General features: G+C 54.1%; 1 protein-coding gene across 14 annotated transcripts in view; it reads left to right on the top strand.

Moving 5' to 3' along the window:
• NRXN2 (neurexin 2) overlaps positions 1 to 19,782 on the top strand; it is a 95,358-nt gene that overhangs the window by 24,635 nt on the left and 50,941 nt on the right. For 5 of the 14 annotated variants that reach the window (XM_081261058.1, XM_081261049.1, XM_081261052.1 and 2 more), the window contains 3 exons: positions 7,684 to 7,728; positions 14,609 to 14,770; positions 15,444 to 15,882. In XM_081261058.1, the coding sequence (XP_081117184.1) occupies positions 7,684 to 7,728; positions 14,609 to 14,770; positions 15,444 to 15,882 (646 nt within the window). Of the gene's footprint in view, positions 1 to 7,204; positions 7,242 to 7,683; positions 7,729 to 9,142; positions 9,199 to 14,608; positions 14,771 to 15,443; positions 15,883 to 19,782 lie in introns of those variants that run through there. The other 9 variants (XM_081261048.1, XM_081261047.1, XM_081261046.1 and 6 more) reach the window with 4 other exon arrangements.

The raw sequence follows: 19,782 nt of genomic DNA, 5'->3' as shown, positions 1-19,782 counted from the left end.
GAGGCCATCTCTCTGGCCAGGCTCTGCTTGACAGGAGCCTCACAGCTAGTTTCCTGCCCCAGAAAGTTCCCGCCTCCATTCCGGTTCAGACTGGCTCTTGCTCCTGAGCAGAAGCCCGGGAGCCTCCTGCGGGGCTCTGTCTCCACTCCTGGCTGTCCCCTGCTTACTCACGTCCTGGGTCCTGGGTCTTGTGCACTGTCTGGGTCTCTCAGTCTCACGGCTACAGGCAGCAAAGCTCTTCTAGCCCCCTCTCTTGAGGACCAAGTGCAACGGGATCCGCACCAGTGCCGCCCGCCCGGGCCCCATCCTGCTGCTCTGTGGCCTGCCTCTGGCCCCCATCTTCTTTGGACTTCCTGGTTCTAGTTGGATGGTGGCTCACCTTCCCTCCTGCTCTTCCTTGTCATCACTGTGTCCCCCCCCCCCCCCCACACACACACATAGAAAGGCTCTGCAGGGGGACTCAGAGCTCCGGCAGTCCTCCTCCTCCTCTGACCTGTTTGACACGGGATGATGATCTAATGGGGATTCCTCCTCCTTCATGCTGCTCCCTCTTGCTGCCACAAGGGCTGTGACTAATCCCACTGCTCTTTTGGGAGCCTGCTGCGACCTGTCGCAGTCCAGCTCCTACTGATGCACCTGTCCTCAGTGGCCCTGCGTTCTGAAGGGCGACATGCTTGGTGGAGTCACTCCTCTTCCGTCCAGTGCCCCTCGTGTCATATCATCCATTATCCAGTCGGAGGCTTGTCACACGCATCCGAGCACACCTTAGTGTGTCACGTGCATTTATGATGCTTTCCGGTGCCACATGCATTTTATCAGGGAGCAGGAAGTCGTCTTTGGTGCTGCTTGCTCACTAGCCCTCCCTGAGACCAGTGCTGTCACCTTGCCTTTGGCAAGACACTGCACACCCACAGTTCCTATGCGCATGTCATTTGGTCAACAAATATGGTACATCACACTGGGTAGAGGGAAAAAGACCTGGTTCTTGCCCTTCTGGGACCTCAGCTCTTGAGGGGACAGGATGGAACTGTTGAGGGCGAACAGAGTGAGACTGTGCGAGGCCGGGAGTGGGGGGTGGGGGGTGGGGGGTCGGCGGGGGGGGGCAGCAGCAGCTTCAACAGTCTGGAAACTCGAATACCCGGGGAGGGAGGGGTCCGTGGCCAGGGCAGGTAGGAAACCCACTGGGTGATACATGGCCTCTGCACTCTTGAGTGTTGACAGTAACCCAGGGTCACCCCTTCCTGCGACGTGCAGTCATGGGTCCGAGCTGATGATGGAAATCCCCGAGTGGCCCTAAATTGTTCTACCAGGTGGCTCAGATCCGAGGCAGGTCACACGGACCCAAAGGCAGGGCCTCCAGGCCACACGGGGTGTCTGCTTAAAGACTCGATTGAGAGCCCTCTTTTTTTTTTTTTTTTTTAAAGATTTTTTTTTTTTTTTTTTAAAGAGAGAGTGAAGAGAGAGAGAGAGAGAGAGAGAATTTTTTAATATTTATTATTTTTTAGTTCTCGGCCCTCTTGAAGAAGGGTTTGGGGGATTTGATTGAACTCCTGGACCCAGACCCCTCCCGTAAGTGAGAGGTACAAGAACTGCATTCGGGCAGCCCTCCTGGCCAGCCCCCGGGCCACACTCTGGTGCCCCAAACTTGGCCCTGGTTTAGCCTGTGGCCAACTGCATCCTTGCCCAGGCCTTCCCCTCCCTGTTTTTCAGGACTTCCAAAAGTGACTTCTTGGGCAACCCTGCGAGAGCTCTGTTTCTTTTCTTCCCACATGAATAAATCCCATTCTCTTGCACTCAAAATACTACTACTAATAACAACCAATAATAATTTTTTTTGGATTCTGTTGCTCCTACAGCAGCATTCTCTCAATTGTTTAATCACACTGACCCCAGGAGACATTTGCCAGTATCTGGAGACCTTTTAGATTATTGTAACTCAGGGGGTGCTACTGGCATGTTGTGGGTAGAGGCCAGGACTCTGCTAACATCATACAGTTCACAGGACAGCCCCCGGCAACAAGGAATCATCTGACCCCAAATACCAGGACCTGCTGGGGAGAAACCCTGTTCAAGCAAGTCTGCGCTGTGTCTGGATGACATCCTGGCATTGGAAAAATCCTTCTGTGATCAGAAGGGTGATGTGGGGTGGGGTGGCTTGCACCAATGTTCTGTCTCCCTTAAGTTTTATGGGCCAGAAGCCCAGGGCAGAGAGGTAATTTAGGGAATGACAGCTGCCTCCAGGTCTGTGGGGTGGGTAGCCAGAATCTGAGAACCCCGTGGCTCTCACCCAGGGCTCTGCCTTTCCTTCTGCTTCTGCAGCTATGGAAATGGGTCAAAGGTCAACTCCAAAGACAGGGAGGAGGCCAAAATTTCCTCCTTGTACTCCTGGATCATGTTATAATCCCTGGAATCATCTAGACATTCTTAGAACATAGTAATTAGGACCAGAAGGGGCCCTACTCAGAGAGCGTCTTCCTTTCCTTTCAAACCTCGGTTTTGAAGCCACTGTGACAGTCAGTTCTCTTGGGGGATCTTGGCAGGAATGATTACCTCTGAGAATTCCCTGAGGCCTATTTTTAATCCTGGGCCCCAATCTGCTTCTATCCCCAGTATGCCTCCCAACTGCCTCCCACCACCGTGTAAGTAAAATGTGCAAATCCGTTCATCCTTCTCTAGAACCAAAGTTGGAAGACAAGATGGTTACCAAAGTGTCACATGGTGCTGCCACTTGTCCAGCTTGGATGACGCCTCTTCTCAGTGCAGAGACTTTCAGGAGCACCTCTGGGCCAGGGATGGAGTCCTTCAAGGACAGATCCCTTAAGTTTGGAATCCCAAAGGATGGAGCCCAAGCGATGCAGTTTCTGAAGGAGGGACTTCCTATGGCTAGCCTCCCCCAAGGAAGGAGCCCGTCCTCAGGGATGGAGTAACCCTGCATGGAGTCCCGAAGGATAGAATCCCCAAGGTTGGAGCCCCAGTGATGGAATGCCCAAACATAGAGTCCCCTAAGAATCGAGTTCCCCAAGGACACAGTCCCCTAAGTGGAGCCCATCTGGTATTAGAGACTCCTCTCCTTCCAAGTCCTCTCTGGCACGGCACACAGCCTGTTTGGGGCCCAGCTCTGCTCCTCTCCATGCCCCGCTACCGCTGACTTTCCTAGCTCGTCCCTTTCTTTACTCAGCTCTGCCAAGGACACCACCCATTCACCCTCCCCTCTGCCTGGCAAGATTCTAGGGCTGGGGTTTGAGTCTGCAGGCTGGGTTCAAATCCCAGCTCTGCCACTTGTTTTGAGTGACTTTAGGTGAGTAATACAATGTCTGAGCTGCAGTAACTCACAGGCAAAGTGGGAAGGAGTCTTCCCGTGGCTGAAGTAATGCCTTGAAGCCTCTAGCACGTGACTGGCATGATTTACACACTGAAGGGCTCACGGCTGCCAAGATCATGAGCTGGGTCCCCCCACTGCACCCTGCCAGTTCTTCAGACCCAGCTTAAATGCCGCCTTCTTCGTGAAACCTTCCTTGATCCATCCCCCAGCCAGGCTCCGTTCTTTCCTTGTTCTTTGAGACCTGGGAACCTGGTGTCCTCGCCCTCTTGTCACATTCTGACTGTGTGTCATTAGGTGTGTTCATGTCTTATCTCTGCAAACCGAGGGCTTAATTCCAGCCACTATTGTGGTTCGTTGTTTTCTAGTCCTTCTCCTGATTCAGCTGGTTGATGAGATCGTGGACATGAGGACCGGGTCCAAAATGAGCGGATCTGACTACTTCACATACCTCTTGTCCTCCTGGAGGAAACTCCCATGGGCTTCACAAGACCAGGAGAAAGCCTGTCTCACTGCTCTGAGTTCCTCAGGGCTTCATCCTCTGTCAAAGCATTTCTCAGGTCACACCAGAACCTCTCTCTTCCTCTAACCCTCAAGTTCAAGAGTCCCGTTCCTTTTTTTGTATCTCACTTGGTTTTTATAGCAATTCCGTGAGTGCAGATATTATCCCCGTTGTACTGATGAGGAAACCGAGACTTGGGCGGAAATGGTGGAATCGGAATTCTGTCTGACTTTGAAGCCGCTTTGTTTCTCTGCCTCCCAGGGAGGGCCTGGTGGTGGGCACTGGTGCGAAATGCAAAGGAGGTTATAGCTCCTCTTGTAGTACTGTCGTTCTCAAATGTTCCCAAATCTCAAAACCATTAGAATGTTCAGCTTCTATCTTTGAAAAATGGCCTCCCCTTATCTCTGAGTGCAGCGGGTTCCTCTTCTTTGTCTCAAGCTTCTCTTGCTCGTGCTCCACAGAGACCGTCTTCATCCCAGATTTCTGCGATTCGTGCATATAATTCCCTCTTAGCTTTCTGGAGGGGGCTGGAGCTACCCTCAGAGTCAAGGAGGAGGTAGAGTGTAGTTTTATCTACAGGCCCTTGGTCATGGAAAGTCACCCCTTGCTAGGGTGACTAACTTCTCCCCTTGTGACTGTGATACCCTCCTCCCTCATCAGAACTTGCCATCCCTGTCCTCCTGGGCTCTGTGAGAGGACAGGGCCTCCTGTGCTCATCTGCGAATCTGAAGGCTCAGCTCTCGAGGTCCTGGCCTCTGGAAAGGCCTGGGGTGCTGTGTCTCCCTTCCCCGTGCTCTGTCACAGGCCACCAGGAATGGGCAGCCAGCGGAAACTCCGGTCTGGTACCTGACCACATTTACCCCTTGATCATGATCACTATGTGGCAAACAGAGTTCTGGATCCTAAATCTCTAGGTCTCGGGGGACCCTGCCTCATCACTCCAACTCTGCTATTTTTCAGAGGAAGCCTGGATCTTTTGACAAACTAGGGGAAGTCCCAGGCTTTGAACTCACGTCTCTTCCCTCTCGATCCTGGTTTTAATTTGTATTCTACTTCTCACAGTGGGACCTTCTTGCTGGGTGCAATCGTACACAACTGTAGTCCCAGAAAGTCCAGAGTCCCAGCAGGAGGGTCCCAAGTTTGAGGCCAGCCTCAGCAACTTAGCAAGACCCTCAGTGACTTAGTGAGATGAGATCTTCAGATTCTGGAAGAAAAGGACTTGGGCTGTGGCCCACTGGTAAAGCACCCCTGGGTTCAATTCTTATTTCCGTGCACCCGCCCTCCAGAAAAGGACTTTCTTTGTGAATATCAAAAAATTATTTTTTTGTATTTTATTCTTCACAACCAGTTCTTTTTTTTTTAATATTTAGTTTTGAGTTACAGGTGGACACAGTATCTTTTTAAAATTTTTTATGTGGTGCTGAGGATCGAACCTAGTGCCTCACACAGGCTAGCAGAGCGCTCTACCTCTGAGCCACAACCCCAGCCCCTTCACAACCAGTTCTACTTCAAAAAGAATGGTACTTGGATTTTATTAATGTATGTATGTATGCATGTACTACCAGGGCCTAGGGGCACTCAACCACTGAGCCACATCCCCAGCCCTTTGATATTTTATTCTGAGACAGTGTCTCACTAAGTTACCTAGGGCTTTGCTAAGTTTCTGAGGCTGGCTCTGAGCTCTTGTTCCTCCTGCCTCAGCCTCTGGAGCTGCTGGTATTACAGGTGTGCACCACCAGAACTTGGATTTTTACCCATCCCGCCCCTGCTTTGTCCAGCTGATAGTGATATCAGACAACTCCAACCCTCTTGGGCCCTATGAGCTTAAGTGCCCTGAAGCTAACTGTCCCTTGTTCTGACCAGCTGGCTTCTTCATTCCATGACAGTCCTACCAACCAGCAGTGCTCATCCTCCACCGCACATGATGTTGTCCTCCATTCCCACACCCGCCATTCCACTCTTGTGTTACGTAAACTGCTTCCAATCAGTAATACTTCCTATTGGTTATCCAACACCTCTAGCTGCTCAATATCGAATTCTGTTATTTTTAATTATACCAGGCTCTTATTAATTGTCTTACTGAATGAGACTTGTACCCACTGGTTATAACAACCCTTTAACTAATGGATCTGTGCCTAGAACACTCCCCGCCTCCTGCAGTCAGTCTCTGGTGTGTAGCTGGGTATTAATGGAACAGCATCCCGCATCTCCGATGCTCCTTAGTCAAGCTGCCTCAGCCTCTTGGACATCTCCTCACCAAGGACCAGGGTATTTTGAAGGTGGTTGATGCTCCAGTCCTTGGCAATGGGAAGAGAAGACTAGCTCAGAAGCAGATGGGGGTTGGGGGACTTCAGAGACCAGAGTAGAAGGTCCAGCTTACAGTTCAGGGAGGAGTCAGGGGTTTTGGAGATAGGGGGGCTCTGTTCCCTTCTGTGGGTGTGAGGGAGTGACGTCCCGGTGCTGGCTCTGTGAAGCTGAGGGTCTCCAGGGAAGAAGGCTGGCTGCTGGGATGGCCCCACCAGTTCCAGGGGCTTGCGGGGTGGTGATGGTGGGCATTTAATTTGGGGGGTTGGTCTCACAGAGGAGAGTGAGAGGGGGTGATGGGACAACTGAAGACCTGGAGGGCTTTGGGGGCAGGAAGGAAGGGAGGGGGGCTCTGGGAAAGTTCAGGTGGGCAGGTAGGGAGAGTCAGCACGGGTGGGGGCCGGGAAGGCAAAGGAGGTGGGTTTGGGGTGTGGGGTCTCTGCCAGCCCACGGTGGGCAGGGTATCCTTTCCTCTCCTCTGATGGCGACTCACTGTCTTCCTTTCTCAAGGAAGAAAAGCAAGAAAAAAATAACAATAACCAAATAATAGAGAAAGGGAGAAGACGCCCCTCTCTCCCAGCAACTCCCCGGATCTATTCACCTTCCCTGTCCCCAGGAAAAGCAGACGCCCATGTCCCCTCCTGTGCTCCTTGGGAACCGCTTCCTTTGGCCTCCAAATGAAACTGCCTCTCATTCTTGCCAGCCCTTTGATTCTCTGGGGGCACTGCCCACTCTTCTCCCAGCCTGACAGCCAGCTGGCCCATCACCAACCAGTTAACCCATTAACCCGACACGGCCACCGGTCAGCCAGTTGGCCAGCACTAGCTCACTCCTTAGCCAGGTCTCTGGAAGACCATCTGGTTGACCAGTCAGCCAACAAACCCATCGTCCATTACCCGAGTCAGCAGCCCACCCCTCGCACCCTCGCTCCCTCCCCGCCTTCCCTGATCCCTGACATCTCAGCCAACAGGACCTACTAATACCGCATCACTGGTTCTGCTTCTTAACCCTGCCTCCCTCCCCTCTGTTGGAAAACCCCGTTGCCGACTCTGTGTGTGTTACTAACACGCTTATAACCCAGGGGACCCAGGGACGGGCAGGGACAGGTGGGGCAAGGTATGAGTGACGAACCTAACTAACCTTCCTGTCTCATCCGGAATGTCGGCCATCTTTGAGTCTTTTCTTTCTTGGTCCAGTTCTTTCGTTGTTTTCTCTACTAACCCAGGTCTCTAACTGTCCCCCTTCTCTGCAGACGGGCTCTTCGGGAGGGGCTGGGGGGGGGAATCCAGAGACATGGGGGCGAGGCGGGGAGAGGAAGGGGTTTGGTTTTGTGTGTGTGTGTTTTCTCCCCCTCCCATTTTAATTTGATTTTCTTTGAACTGAACACTGCTGAACCTGAGGCGGGAGGGTTTGAGCAACCAAATATATATGGATATATATTTTTCCTCCTTCCTTGAGTTTCACAGTTGGTCATTTTTTTTCCTTTTCTTTTCGTTCTGTTCTTTCGTTGTTGTCTCTGTTGTTTTTTTGACACCCCCCTCCCCCATCTCCGGTGAAGCACGCAGGGATTGGACACGCTATGGTAAACAAACTGCATTATCTGGTAGATATCACTCTAATTGTCTTACCGTTTGGTTTGCCGTGGGTTTTTTTAACTGTTGGATTCTCCCACTTTTTGTTTCCTCTCCTCGTTTGGTTTTTTGGTTGTTTTGCTCTTTTTTTTTTTTTTTTTTTTTTTGCGTCCTGGACAATCTTTAGGTTTTGCTTCTCTCTCTTTGAGTTTCCCTTTTTCCCTTTTCTTTCTTTTTTTGGTCCAAACTCAAATCCAAAAGACAAATGGACATCAAGGAATTTGGCCTGGCCCTGCCCATATGATCCCTCTGTCCCGAATTTAGACTCCAGGCACGGACCTGGGGCAGCCCCAGAGCACCCACCATCGGCTCTGGTTAGACCAGCCCCGATGCCCAGTGGCTTATTTCGATTGCTTTCTTTTGTTCTTTTTTCTCCCCTCCCTTGTATTTTCTCTTTGATTTTGTTTCTTTCTTGGTCTCCTGAAAATCCATGGAAAACATCATCCCATGACATGCTACGCTCTGCTCACCGTGGCTCCAATGGGGCCCCTCAGGCTGAGGGGGGGGGGCTGGGGGTGCCACCCACCGTGCAGCCAGCTGGGCAGGCTCCCCAGGGGAGGGGGTCGGCCTTGGGAGACTCAGCACCGGCTCTGGGACCAGTCCAGACCTCATTCAGATCACCAGTTTGGGACTGTCCCCCGCTGGCTGCCAGGGGAGAGGTGACATCCCTTGCCTCACTTCTCAGCCTTGAGGGCCCCCAGTTTGGTTGTTCTCCCCACATTTTGCATGGCATGAATGGTCTTTTCCCCCGACCAGGGATAGCGTCCCGTCCCCATGCTCCGTGGCTCTGACTAACACTGTGTTCCACACTGTCTTCCTCCCCGGCCCGGCCCTCTGTGCCCTGCCTCTCCCGCATGGCCTCTGACAGGGCTGGCTTCCTTCCCTGGTGAGGGCAGTGAGAGGAGGTCCCGCAGGGGCAAGTGGGGCTTCGTGGGCTGCCCGGGTCCTTGCCAAGCGCCTGTGTTTGGGTTGGGCTTGGTCCCGGTGAATGCTGGTGTGGGTGTCAGTGTAAAGGCAGCTGGTGTGTGCTGGTGTGTGGGTGTGACTGTGTGTAAATGTTGGTGTGACATTTAGGGGTGTGAGTGGGAAGCTGCGCTGTGTTGGGCGATTGCTGGTGTCTGCATGCGTAAGCGAGGGTGTGAACGGGGGCTTTGAGGGATTCTGTGTGGGGGTGGGCTGTGGGGACTGGCCCTTGAGGGTGGGTGCCACGGTGGGCAGGCCTGGCTGCGTGCTCCTTGCCCACAGGCTGCCTCTGAGTGTGTGATCCCCTGGGATTCCCTCGTGTCTGCCCAGTTCCGGCTCTGCCACGGCGGCCGGTTAGTCATCGCCTATTAATAATGCAGAGTGATTGAGCACCAGGCCGGGGACCCTGCAGATGGACGTGTCTGCTCCCGAGGGGCGGACGCTGCTTGGGGCAGCTGCCTGGCTGCCCAACCTCCCAGGTCTGCATGGCCGACTGGCTGGAGGGGGGAGGCGTCAGGGTGTCTGAGGCTGTGTCTGGCCTTTCCTGACACTTCTGTGGGTTTGGGTTTTCCCAGGCCCACATAGGCTAGTGCCCCACCCCAACCCTCCCCCATTTAAGACCTCCTGTGGCCTCTCCCAGGTGTCCCAGAGTTCAGATGGAGCTTTGTGGCAGGGCCAGCACCGGCCCTCCCCTCTGTTCCTCCAGCTACTGCTTCTAGGAGTTCTCTGCTGCCCTCCTGCTCAGGCCTTTACCTGTCACAAGTGGATATTTCAAACTTTCTATGTAGAGCTGCACTGGATAACCAACCTGTGGCTTTGGGGACAGAGAGAGGCATGGTCCACCCAGGTGATATGCTCCAAGCACCTGGGGAATACCATCCTAGAATGGGACTCAGCGATCCTTTGTCTAGTCTCAATTTGGTGAAAATTGACCACACAGGCTGAAGCTACAAAAGCTCAATTTCCTCATCTGTCAAATGGGATGACCACAGATGTGCATTGCTCATTCCATGGGGTCAGTGTGAAGATCAAGTGGGGGCAGTGCCCATAAAACATACTGTGCTCCACGAAGGGAGTTATAAAAATTGTATTGAGCTTTGTAAAGTGTTAGCTGACCGTCTCAGTGTCTCCAGGTCAGGGATGTTGTGGGAAGAAGTGATTTCCTCTCTATAGCAGCCCCCAGAGAATATAGCATCTCTGCCCCGCCCGAGATCCTATTACCCTCCTTCCCTCATTAGGAAACATTCCCAGAATAACAGCAAGAAACCTCCAAATGCGTCAGGAACTGGGCTGGGAGGAGGAGGGCAGATGGATGACTTGGTTAAGTTGGTTAAGAAGTCAGCAACCCTGCTTGGCGTCTGTCCAGGCAAGGAAAACCCCTGCTAAATTCTGAGTCTCCAAAATCCACACTTCCCTGCCTGAACAGCGCTGAGTGAAGAACAGAGCCCATTGCCTCTGGTGGCCTCACAAGCTGGCTCTAAGGACCCAGGCCGGAGGCAGAGCGCAGAGCACCAATAGAGACAGGGAACAGCAGGCTCTGATTCCCTCAGAAGGGGCTTTTGTAGAGTTTTGTATCTATTTTTACTAACCCTTTCACAGGGACTCTGGTTATTTGGGCCCTTCTCCTTGAGAACAGAGTAGGGAGGCAGAAAAGGACCACCTAATAGAAAGGTGTGGGCTGAGTATGGTCAGGCCAGTGTACTCTGCTTGTAATAATACTAATGGTTCTTTGCACACTATGGTCTTTGAATAACTTTCACATTTTGGGTATCGTTTAGACTTGATGAACGTCTGGATTATAGGCGGGAGGTAGGGATCGTTCCCACCTAACAGAGATGAGGAATCTGGGGCCCAGAGAAAGCACCTCACTGGGGCCCATGCAGTTGACTCTTTCACCTAGCTCTCAGTGGGTGCGCAGAGCGAGCCTGGGAGACAGGGGAGTCAGAGACGTAAAATGAGATGGTTCTGGAAAATGGTACAGGCTAACCGAGTGCTCAGGGTTTCTAACCTGAACTCTTTTCCCTCTGCTCCCAGGCTCTCTGGAATCCAGACCTCAGGTTCACTTAGGGCTGTTTACGTCTGTGAGTGTCTTTCCAGTGGCTTCTGTCCTTAGCCACTCCCGTCACCCCCAAACAGGTGGCCAAACTAAATGCTTAGCAGGGCTGGGACACTCAGCTCCTAGTCCCCTTCTTCCCCCTGCCTCCAGCCCCCACTCCTACCCACCTCCATCCTAAGAGGGATTCCAGGAACTTTTCTGTGGACCAGTTTTTCTTAACTTAGGCTCACGGGCCTCTCTGAGAATTTGGTGACCACTGTGGATCTCACAGGAGGTGATAAAGCCCATCCATGCGACTTCACATTTGCTGTCAAGGGGAGTCAGAGAAGCCCATTGGGTTGTCCGCAACTTAAAACACCTGTCCTTGTCTCATTCTCCCCAGAGTAGGGAGGTCAGTGTCCCTGAGACCGTGGTAGGCAACTGGGAAGGCTCTGGATAACGGCAGAGGTTCCCTTCCTCCTCAGGCTTTCTTCCTGGGGCACAGTGGACACGGGGTATCCTCCCTTATGGGGATATGGATGACCAGTACCTGATTTTCCTTCCTACCCAGTGTAATTAAGTGGGGTGTGCAAAGGTCCTGGCGTGCAGAGGGCCTGGGCTGGGGGCTCCTGTGCTTCTGAGACCCCGCCCTCTTCCAGGACCCATGTGCTGGCTCATCCCCTTAGCCTCCTCAGAACCTCCTGGGCTGGTGTGGGTTGGGTGTGGAGCCTGTGGTGTCTTGGGGTCCTAGCTGTGGTCCCGATGATGCTCTCTGGACAGCCGAGGCTTCCCTGTGGCCTTCAGTGGATGTGGTGTGTGTGCAGGTGTGTCTGGGACTGGCGATCGGTGGCGAATGGGCAGTGGTGAGAGTGGGTGGCCAGCTGGTGAGGAGGCTGAGGAGGACGTCCCTCTCTTTCTTTCTTAACCCTTAAGTGTCTCTGTCCTAGCGGTTGCTCCTCTCTCTCCCTCGGTGGAAGGAAGCTTCTCCTTCCTGCACCCCGACAGCTCTGTCGCCTCCATCTCTGCGCCCCGAGCTCCCCTGCCCTGCATGCCTGCTCACCTGTGGCTGCCCCTCTCTGGCCTGTCCTGCTGGGCCTGGCCCCCACCTGCTCCTCTAACCTGCATGGGTCCCGGCTGCAGGGCTGTTCTGTGTCGCACAGCCCCCCCTTCCCTCCCTGCTGGCCCCACCCCTTTCAGAAGCTGCGTGGGGGGGTTGGGGGGCAGGGGCATCGAGAACCCCCCGGGTGGAGGGGGACGGGGGAATGATTCCCCTGTTTCCTGCTTTTACTAACGAACCTGCCATTTTTGTGTCTGGACTTTGATTTGTCTGAGGGAACAGTTGGGTTTTACTAATCCAAGTCATCTCCTCCCTGTCCTCCCGAGACACCTCCCTCTATTTCCTCCACCCCCGGCTTCCTCTTCCCCCACGGCCTCTCCCCCTCTGTCTCCCATCACCCCACCAGGCTGATCCCCTTCCTCAGTGCACCTTCTTGTTCCCTGGCCTCTGCTACCCTCCCCCCACCCCTGGCCATAACAGGGTGGTCAGGGTGGCCCTTTTCCAATAGGGCCACCACATGGGAGTGATTTGCACAGAGCCACTGGGCCAGGTGAGATATGCTCCCAGCCTGTTGGGGAGGGTGTTCATGGGCCTCTCCACCTGGCTCAAGTCAAGCTCTTCTAGCTCAGAGAGGGCAGCCTTGACCTTGGCAAATGAAGTGGGGTGAGACCCACGTGATGGTGGTGCCTTGGCTTCTGAGGCCAGGGAGGGAGGACCCAATCAGGGGCCTGAAGCGATTTTCTGAGGGGCTTTGGACAGAAGCAGGGGTACACAGACTGAGCACACTGGCTGGGAGCGGGAGGCTCTGTCACCAAAGTCACAGACTTTAGAGGGGTTAGGTCTATAGGTGGAGAACAGGGGATGTGTCCCTTAGTGACCTCGTGCTTCGTCCCCTGGACTGTGCTGGGGTTAGTGAGGTGACAGGGGCACGTCAGGCCCGGTGCTTCCCCTGCGGGAGTCACAGCCTCAGGAACTGTAGCCTCCCACTTCCGGGCCTTTCAGTCCTGCATCAGGAGCAGTGGAGGTGGTGGCCGGGTGGATTTGCCCCAGAGAGGCTTGTGCCCTCGTCCTGCCCTCCTGTCACGTACCGCCCTTCATCCTGCCCCTCTTCATTCCCCAGCCCCTCTCCACCCAGTCTAACCTCGTGTGCATGTTTTTGTGACTAATACTTTGACCCTCCCTTTTCTACCCAGACCCACCCCCTTCCCAGCCTCAGGGCCAGGTGGAGGGAAGAGGGAATAAGCGATCCCGACCAGCCCTCCCCTCAAAACCAGACTCAGACGCTTTCAGACTGCCCCTGACAGACACTTCCCGCTATGTCCTGAGCGTGCTAGCTCCTACACCTGCACAAGGTTTGATGGTTCCCAGGAGGTGCCTCTTCAGCCCTGGCTCTGCTCAGCCCCCGCCACCTTGAGGCTCCAGGCAAGTGCGAGGGGGACTCCAGGGTCCTGGGAACTGCCCCCGCCCAGGTCCTTCCCTGTCCCTCAGGAGTTCCTACTCCGCCCCCAACTGAGACAAAGGAACCTGAAGACCAGGTGCTGGAAGATGGCTGCTGGCACGTGCGTATGGATTGGTGTCATTGGGGACATCACAAAATGTGACTGAAAGGCCCCAATATGCAGACTTTTCCTGGAAAGGGGATTCTGAAGCATACTTGCGGGGCAGAGAAGGGGTGAGCTATGGCCCGTGAAGCAGCTCCCTGATGACCTGCTTCCGTCCCCAAGATCCCTCTGAGGCAGGCTTCCTGGAGAAGGGCTCAGGTCCTGCAGCCCTGCTGGGTGTCTGCAGGCTGCTCCTGTGACTCTGCAGGGGCCAGGTGCGCATTTGCCTGGGAAAGGGATAGAGCTGTCTGTACTTGGCCCTTCCCCCAAGGTCACATCTGCCTTCCCCAGGCAATGCCAGATGCCTCCTTGGAGCACCAAGTGCTTCCCCCGCCAGCTCGCCATCTTGCTTTCTTGCTGGGTTTCCCACCCTGGAACAGGACACTTAGCCCTGTCCTGCTCTGCTCCCTAGGATGGAGTGACCAGGTTGACAGGGAAGACAGCAGACACAAAGAAAGGAAGGGGGTGAGGAATAGGTACAGGGCTGCCCTTTCCTTTGGAGGAAAGAGATTGACCTAAATATCGGGGTGCACAAGATGTAAAGAGCCCTGAGAAGTGGGAACCTGGGAACTTGGGTGGCAGGGGTGTCAGTCGGCCCCAAAGGACGTCACGCAACCCAGTCCCAGGACTCCCCAGGCTTATCTGGGGTTCCCACTGCAGTCTCCGCTGTCACTGGGGCTAGGACCAAAGGAACGAAGGAACGTGGCACCCGGAGGGGAGGGCTGCAGGTGAGTCTCAGCCCCCTGGATCCCGCCAGCCTCTCTCCTAAAAGGAGCTCTGAATTCACACCTGTGTCCAGAGCATGCTGTGGAGAGGAGAAGAATGGAGGTGCCATTTGCCTTCCCCCCACTCCCTGGAGTGGGGCCCTGTCCTGGAGTCCCCTCTCCTATTCTGAGCACCTTCCTGGAGCTGCTCCTGGTGCCTTGTGGGCGCTATAGTTTCCTGGGGCTCCTGCCTGCTGAGCTGGAGCCACAGGCATCCGGCCAGGCCTTGGCCCACCTGGACCATCAAATCTTGTGCTGCCTCTCCTTCCCCCTCCTTCTCTCCCCCACTGTTCCTCCTCCCAGACAAGCAGACATAAAAATGGGGGTCCCCCTCCCCCGCCGCCCCCTGGCCCCTCCCTTGCCCGGCCTTCCGCTCTTCCCAGGGAGTTGATGCCGGTTGTCTCCTGTCTCTCCCCTCCCTGGGCTGGGCAGGTGACCATCTCGGTGGACGGGATCCTGACCACCACAGGCTACACGCAGGAGGACTACACCATGCTGGGCTCGGATGACTTCTTCTACATTGGGGGCAGCCCCAACACTGCCGACCTGCCGGGCTCGCCCGTCAGCAACAACTTCATGGGCTGCCTCAAGGACGTGAGTAGGTCTAGGGAGGGCTGTGGCCGGCCCAGGAACTGCGTGGCTCCTCTGGCCTGGCCAGCTGCCTGGGATCTCTGACACGTCCCCTCTTCAAAACCCAAGGCCCGTGGACTGGGTCAAGAGGCACGTCTCTTCTCATGTCCTGGCACCTTGGGGGGCCCCCCCGGCCCCAGCCCCTAGAGGACCCTCCAAGCCAGCTGTGGAACTGAGGGAAGGCTGGCTGTGAAGGCTGGAGGCTGTTCCAGTCTCCAGTCTTCCACTCTTTAGCTCTGTGACCTTGGCCAAGCCCGGAGCCCAGTGGCCCTGTGTCCAGATGCTTGGTGGTACCTGCTTCCTAAGGTGGTTGTGAGGAGCAGATGAGAGTGTCAGTGCCAGAGCTTCGTTGGTTAGGAAGTGGTCACTGCTGGGAGCGGTCACTGCTGCCTTGCATGATTGTGAGCGGCAGTCTGTGGGCCCCGAGAGCCCCAGGGTGAGCTTCTGGCCAGTGCCGGGGCCAAGGAAGGAGATGGGGCAAGGGGGTGTGCTGGGCACAGCCTTTGTGTTTGAGTTCTGGAACAGAGGCCAAGCCGAGTGCTCCAGGGGCACTGTGCAGGGGCCGCGGGGGTGGGGTGCTGGGGTCCCCTGGGCGGGAGAGGCCAGGCCCTAAGCGCCTTTCCCGCCCTTCCTGCAGGTGGTCTATAAGAACAATGACTTCAAGCTGGAACTGTCCCGCCTGGCCAAGGAAGGGGACCCCAAGATGAAGCTGCAGGGGGACTTGTCATTCCGCTGCGAGGATGTGGCTGCTCTGGACCCCGTGACCTTTGAGAGTCCCGAGGCCTTTGTGGCACTGCCCCGCTGGAGCGCCAAGCGCACTGGCTCCATCTCTCTGGACTTCCGCACCACTGAGCCCAACGGGCTGCTGCTCTTCAGCCAGGGCCGGCGGCCGGGGGCCGGGGCGGGCGGCCACAGCTCTGCCCAGCGGGCCGACTACTTTGCCATGGAGCTGCTGGATGGCTACCTCTATCTGCTGCTGGACATGGGCTCAGGGGGCATCAAGCTTCGGGCATCTAGCCGCAAGGTCAACGATGGCGAGTGGTGCCACGTGGACTTCCAGAGGGACGGGCGCAAAGGTCAGGAGGCCTCTGGACCTTCCCCTCCCTGGCCACTGACCACCTGCCCTGCTGCCTCTTTCCCCCTCCAGCTGGTCTCTGTCCTGCATCGTGTCCTGCTCCCAGCGGTTCCTTGCAGCCTCCTCCAGTCCTCCCTCACCCTGTCCCTTCCCTCGCAGCAGAAGGAACACCGTGTTCCTTGGCAGCCGACCCAGACACCCCTCAGCTCTGCCACTCGCTGCATGTGGGCTCAGTTTCCTTATCTGTGAAAGGGACAATTACACAGGATCATTGAGAGGAAAAAACAGGATTAGCACAGCCCCTAACACAGTGGTTGTCTGTCCGCCTTCAAGAAAATAGCTCCCTTCTATCCAGAGCCACAGAAGTGCCTTTTATTAACCACACAACACTTACAACCATCCCTCAGTGTCTGCGGGGATTGGCTCCAGGACGTTCCCATACCAAAACCTGTGACGCTAAGTTTCTTATGTAAAGTGACATAATACTGCATATCAATGGCGCACACCCCTGTGTGCATTTTACGTCATCTCTAGATTTCTTACAACACTAATACAGCGCAAATGTTGTCTAGTAGTCCTTTTGCTGTATTATTTGGGGAATAATGACAAGAAGATCTGTTCATGTTCAATACAGACGCATCTTTTTTCCTCTCAAATATTTTCCACCTGTGTTTGGTTGAATGGGTGGATGTGGAGCCTGAGGATATGGCGAGAGGCTGGCTGGATTTAATGAGCACTTGCTCTGTGCCGGGTGCTGTCCACGGTGCTGGAGGTTTGAACGGCCAGAACTGAACAGACTGTCCTCTGTGTCTGGCCAGGAGAGACACAGTCCACAGCCTGACACCCGCGTGAGGCAGGGAGGTGCTAGCACAGCGAGGCAGCAGGTGGCCAGCACCAAGGGCCTTCCGTCCAACCTTCTCTCTCGTCCAGCCCCCCTTCCCTCCCCCACTTCCTTCTCAGTCTTCCTTTCCCATCCTCTTGTCTTCTTCCTGCTAGTTCTCTCCTCTTCACTCTTCTCCATCTTGTTGAGCATCAGAGAATTACCCAAGAGAGGGAGAATTGATGTAAATGAGACCTGACACGTTATCCAATTTAAGCACTTATCAACGTCAGCTAAATTTTTGTGTTCGTCAGGCTGTCACCACCCCCAGCCTGCAGGTCTGGGTGGAGTGACCAGTCCTCTGCACACAGGGAGGAGGGGGCTGCTAGGGTTTCTGGAAATGTTGGCTTCTCGTGGGTCTGCTGTCCTTCGTCCCCAGAGAGCATATGTGAAGTGGCTTCATCCCGGTGTCTCTCAACAGCCTCAGGGGGTCTTTACAATCACAGTCTTTTGGGGTTTCCAGGCAGACGACCAGTCCTTCCCAGGTTGGAAGTCTGACCAGGCCTTGCAGGGCTCACTCTGCTCCTTTGTGCCCTCAGGGAGTGGTCCTGTGAGCCCCCCACCCATCTCTAGAGCCCATATACCATCCTAGGTCTGTCTGGGCCTTTGGTCTCCGTGTTGAACAGCTCTGGACATTTCTTTCTTTGCAGTACTGGGGATTGAACCCAGGTGTGCTCTACCCCTGGACTATATCACCAGCCCTTTCAATGTTTTATTCTGAGATAGAGTCTTGCTAAATTGCCAAAATTAGCCTCAAACTTGCGATCCTCCTGCCTCAGCCTCCTGAGTAGTTGGGTTCACAGATGTGTGCCACCGTTCCTGGCTCAATGTCCAGACATTTCTGATGCCTGTGTTCACAGGTGCACACAAGCTCAGACTGTGTGCATCGATTCCAACAGAAGTCTCCTAGAACTTTCCCTGTTTCTTTCTTTTCCTCTAACTTCATTATTGGAATTATACCTAACATAAACGTTGCCATCATGATCATTTTAAGTGTCTAACTCAGTGGCACCGCTGTTTCCACTGTTCTGCGCCCACCACCACCATCCATCTCCAGGATGTGTTCATCTTTCCCAGTGGACACTTTGTCCCTATTATGCACCAAATTCCACTCCCCGCCCCCACCCTGGCACCCACCGTCTTGCGTTCTGTCTCTACGAGTCTGGCTACTCGAGGACCTCCTACAAATTAAATCAGACAGCTTTTGTCCTTTTGCGTTTGGTGATTTTGCTTAGCTCGGTGCCTTCAGGGTTCCTCCATGTTGTTGCATGAGTCAGAATTTTCCTCCTTTTTCAGGCTGAATAGCCTCCCGTTGTTTGTAGATACACTTTGTGTTCGCCCTTTCTTCCGGTGGTGATGGATTGACTTGCTCCTGTTGCATGTCTTAGAGTGGCTTGGAAGTGCAGGCTGCACCTGCTTAGGTTTCCTCTCCCCGACTCTCCATCATACACCCCTTCCCTGCCTCCCTCTTTCCCACTCCCGGTTTATTTGCTGGGAGGCCAGCTGGATGGTGTAGAGCCCGGGAGTTCCCATGGCGGGTGGCTGAGTTGGTGCCAAAGGACTCTGGCTGGAAACAGGGGTGTAGGTGATCCAGTGGGCCATGTTTGGGGTCTGTCAGGGGAGGGGGCTCCTAACTCTTGAGGACCTGGGACAGGAAACATCATGGCAGAAGAAAAGATTATGTGATTACAAGGGGACCCAGGGGCCTGGGCTCGTGGCTCAGCAGCAGATGGCGCACCTAGTACATGCGAGGCTCCTCAGCACCATGTGAAAACAAATAAGATAAATGTATTGTGTCCATCTACAACTAAAAGTAAATATTTAGAAAAAGGGGGTGCCAGGGAGCGACATGTCTGAGTTAGGTGAGGTGGTGGACAGAGAGCATGCTTTGAATAAACGTGTCTGCAGGGCACAGCAGCCCCCTGCAGCCAAGTTCAACCCCGACTTCCTCCTGCACTGCCAACCCCCCATCCTTCCACATTTAGGCCTAATGTAGACCCGAGCCCCTGACCTCTCTCTAACCCCGTTAAGATTGGCAGACTCACCCCTCCCCAGTTCTGGGGATTGAACCCAGGGGCCTCGACCAGTGAGCTGCGTTCCCTTTTTTGTTTTATTTTGTTTTCAACTTTTTTTGGGGGGGTGCATCACACTGGTACGTGGTGTAGGATTTGCTGTTTAAAAATATGAAACGCTTCACAAATCTGCACGTCATCCTTGCACAGGGGCCATGCTGATCTCTATCCTTCTAACTTTTAGTATATATGCTGCCAAAGCAAGCACCTTTGTTTGCTTGCTTTTTTTGTAGACAGGGTCTTGCTAAATTGCCCAGGTTGGCCTCGAATTTGTGATCCTCCTGCTTCAGCCTCCCAAGTTGCTGGGATTACAGGGATGCCCTATTGTGCCCAGCTTGGAAGAACTTAAAAAAAAAATTACAGGTGTGGTGGCACACACTTGTAATCCCAGCAACTTGGGAGGCTGAGGCAGGAGCATTGCAAATTGGAAGCCTGCGTGGGCAACTAAGTGAACTCTGTCTCCAAAATAAAAATAAAAAGGGCTGAGAATGTAGCTCAGGGGTAGAGCCACTCTGGGTTCAATCCCCAGCACCTCCCCCATTCTTCCAAACTTGAAAAGGAGGAAAGAAAACTTGTGGAATAAAAATCACAAACAGAATAAAATCGCTACTATATAAATTTCTGCAGCTTAAGATCTCAGTCAAGGCTTTGAAGTTCTCACCTGACCTTTTTCTAAGATGTTCACTTGTTTTAGCCTGTTTTCTGTTGCTCTAACAGAGTACCGGAGACTGGATAATTTATAAAGACAAGAAGTTTATTTAACATGGCAGAAGAGCTGAGGGGAAGCAAGTGCATATGAAGGGGACAGAATCTGAGGCAGCCTTGTTTTATGACAAACAGCTTTCCTGAGAATGAACTCATTCCCAAATTAATACCATTCCTTGGAGAAAGGCATTAATCAGTGACCTAATCACCCCTGCCGGCCCACCCCAGCCCCGCCACAATAGTA

Source organism: Spermophilus citellus, assembly GCF_964194105.1.
Source record: "Spermophilus citellus genome assembly, chromosome: 2".
In the NCBI taxonomy this organism is placed as follows: Eukaryota; Metazoa; Chordata; class Mammalia; order Rodentia; family Sciuridae; genus Spermophilus; species Spermophilus citellus.
The sequence above is the reverse complement of the archived record's forward strand: the minus strand, read 5'-3'. Positions and strand labels throughout refer to the sequence as shown.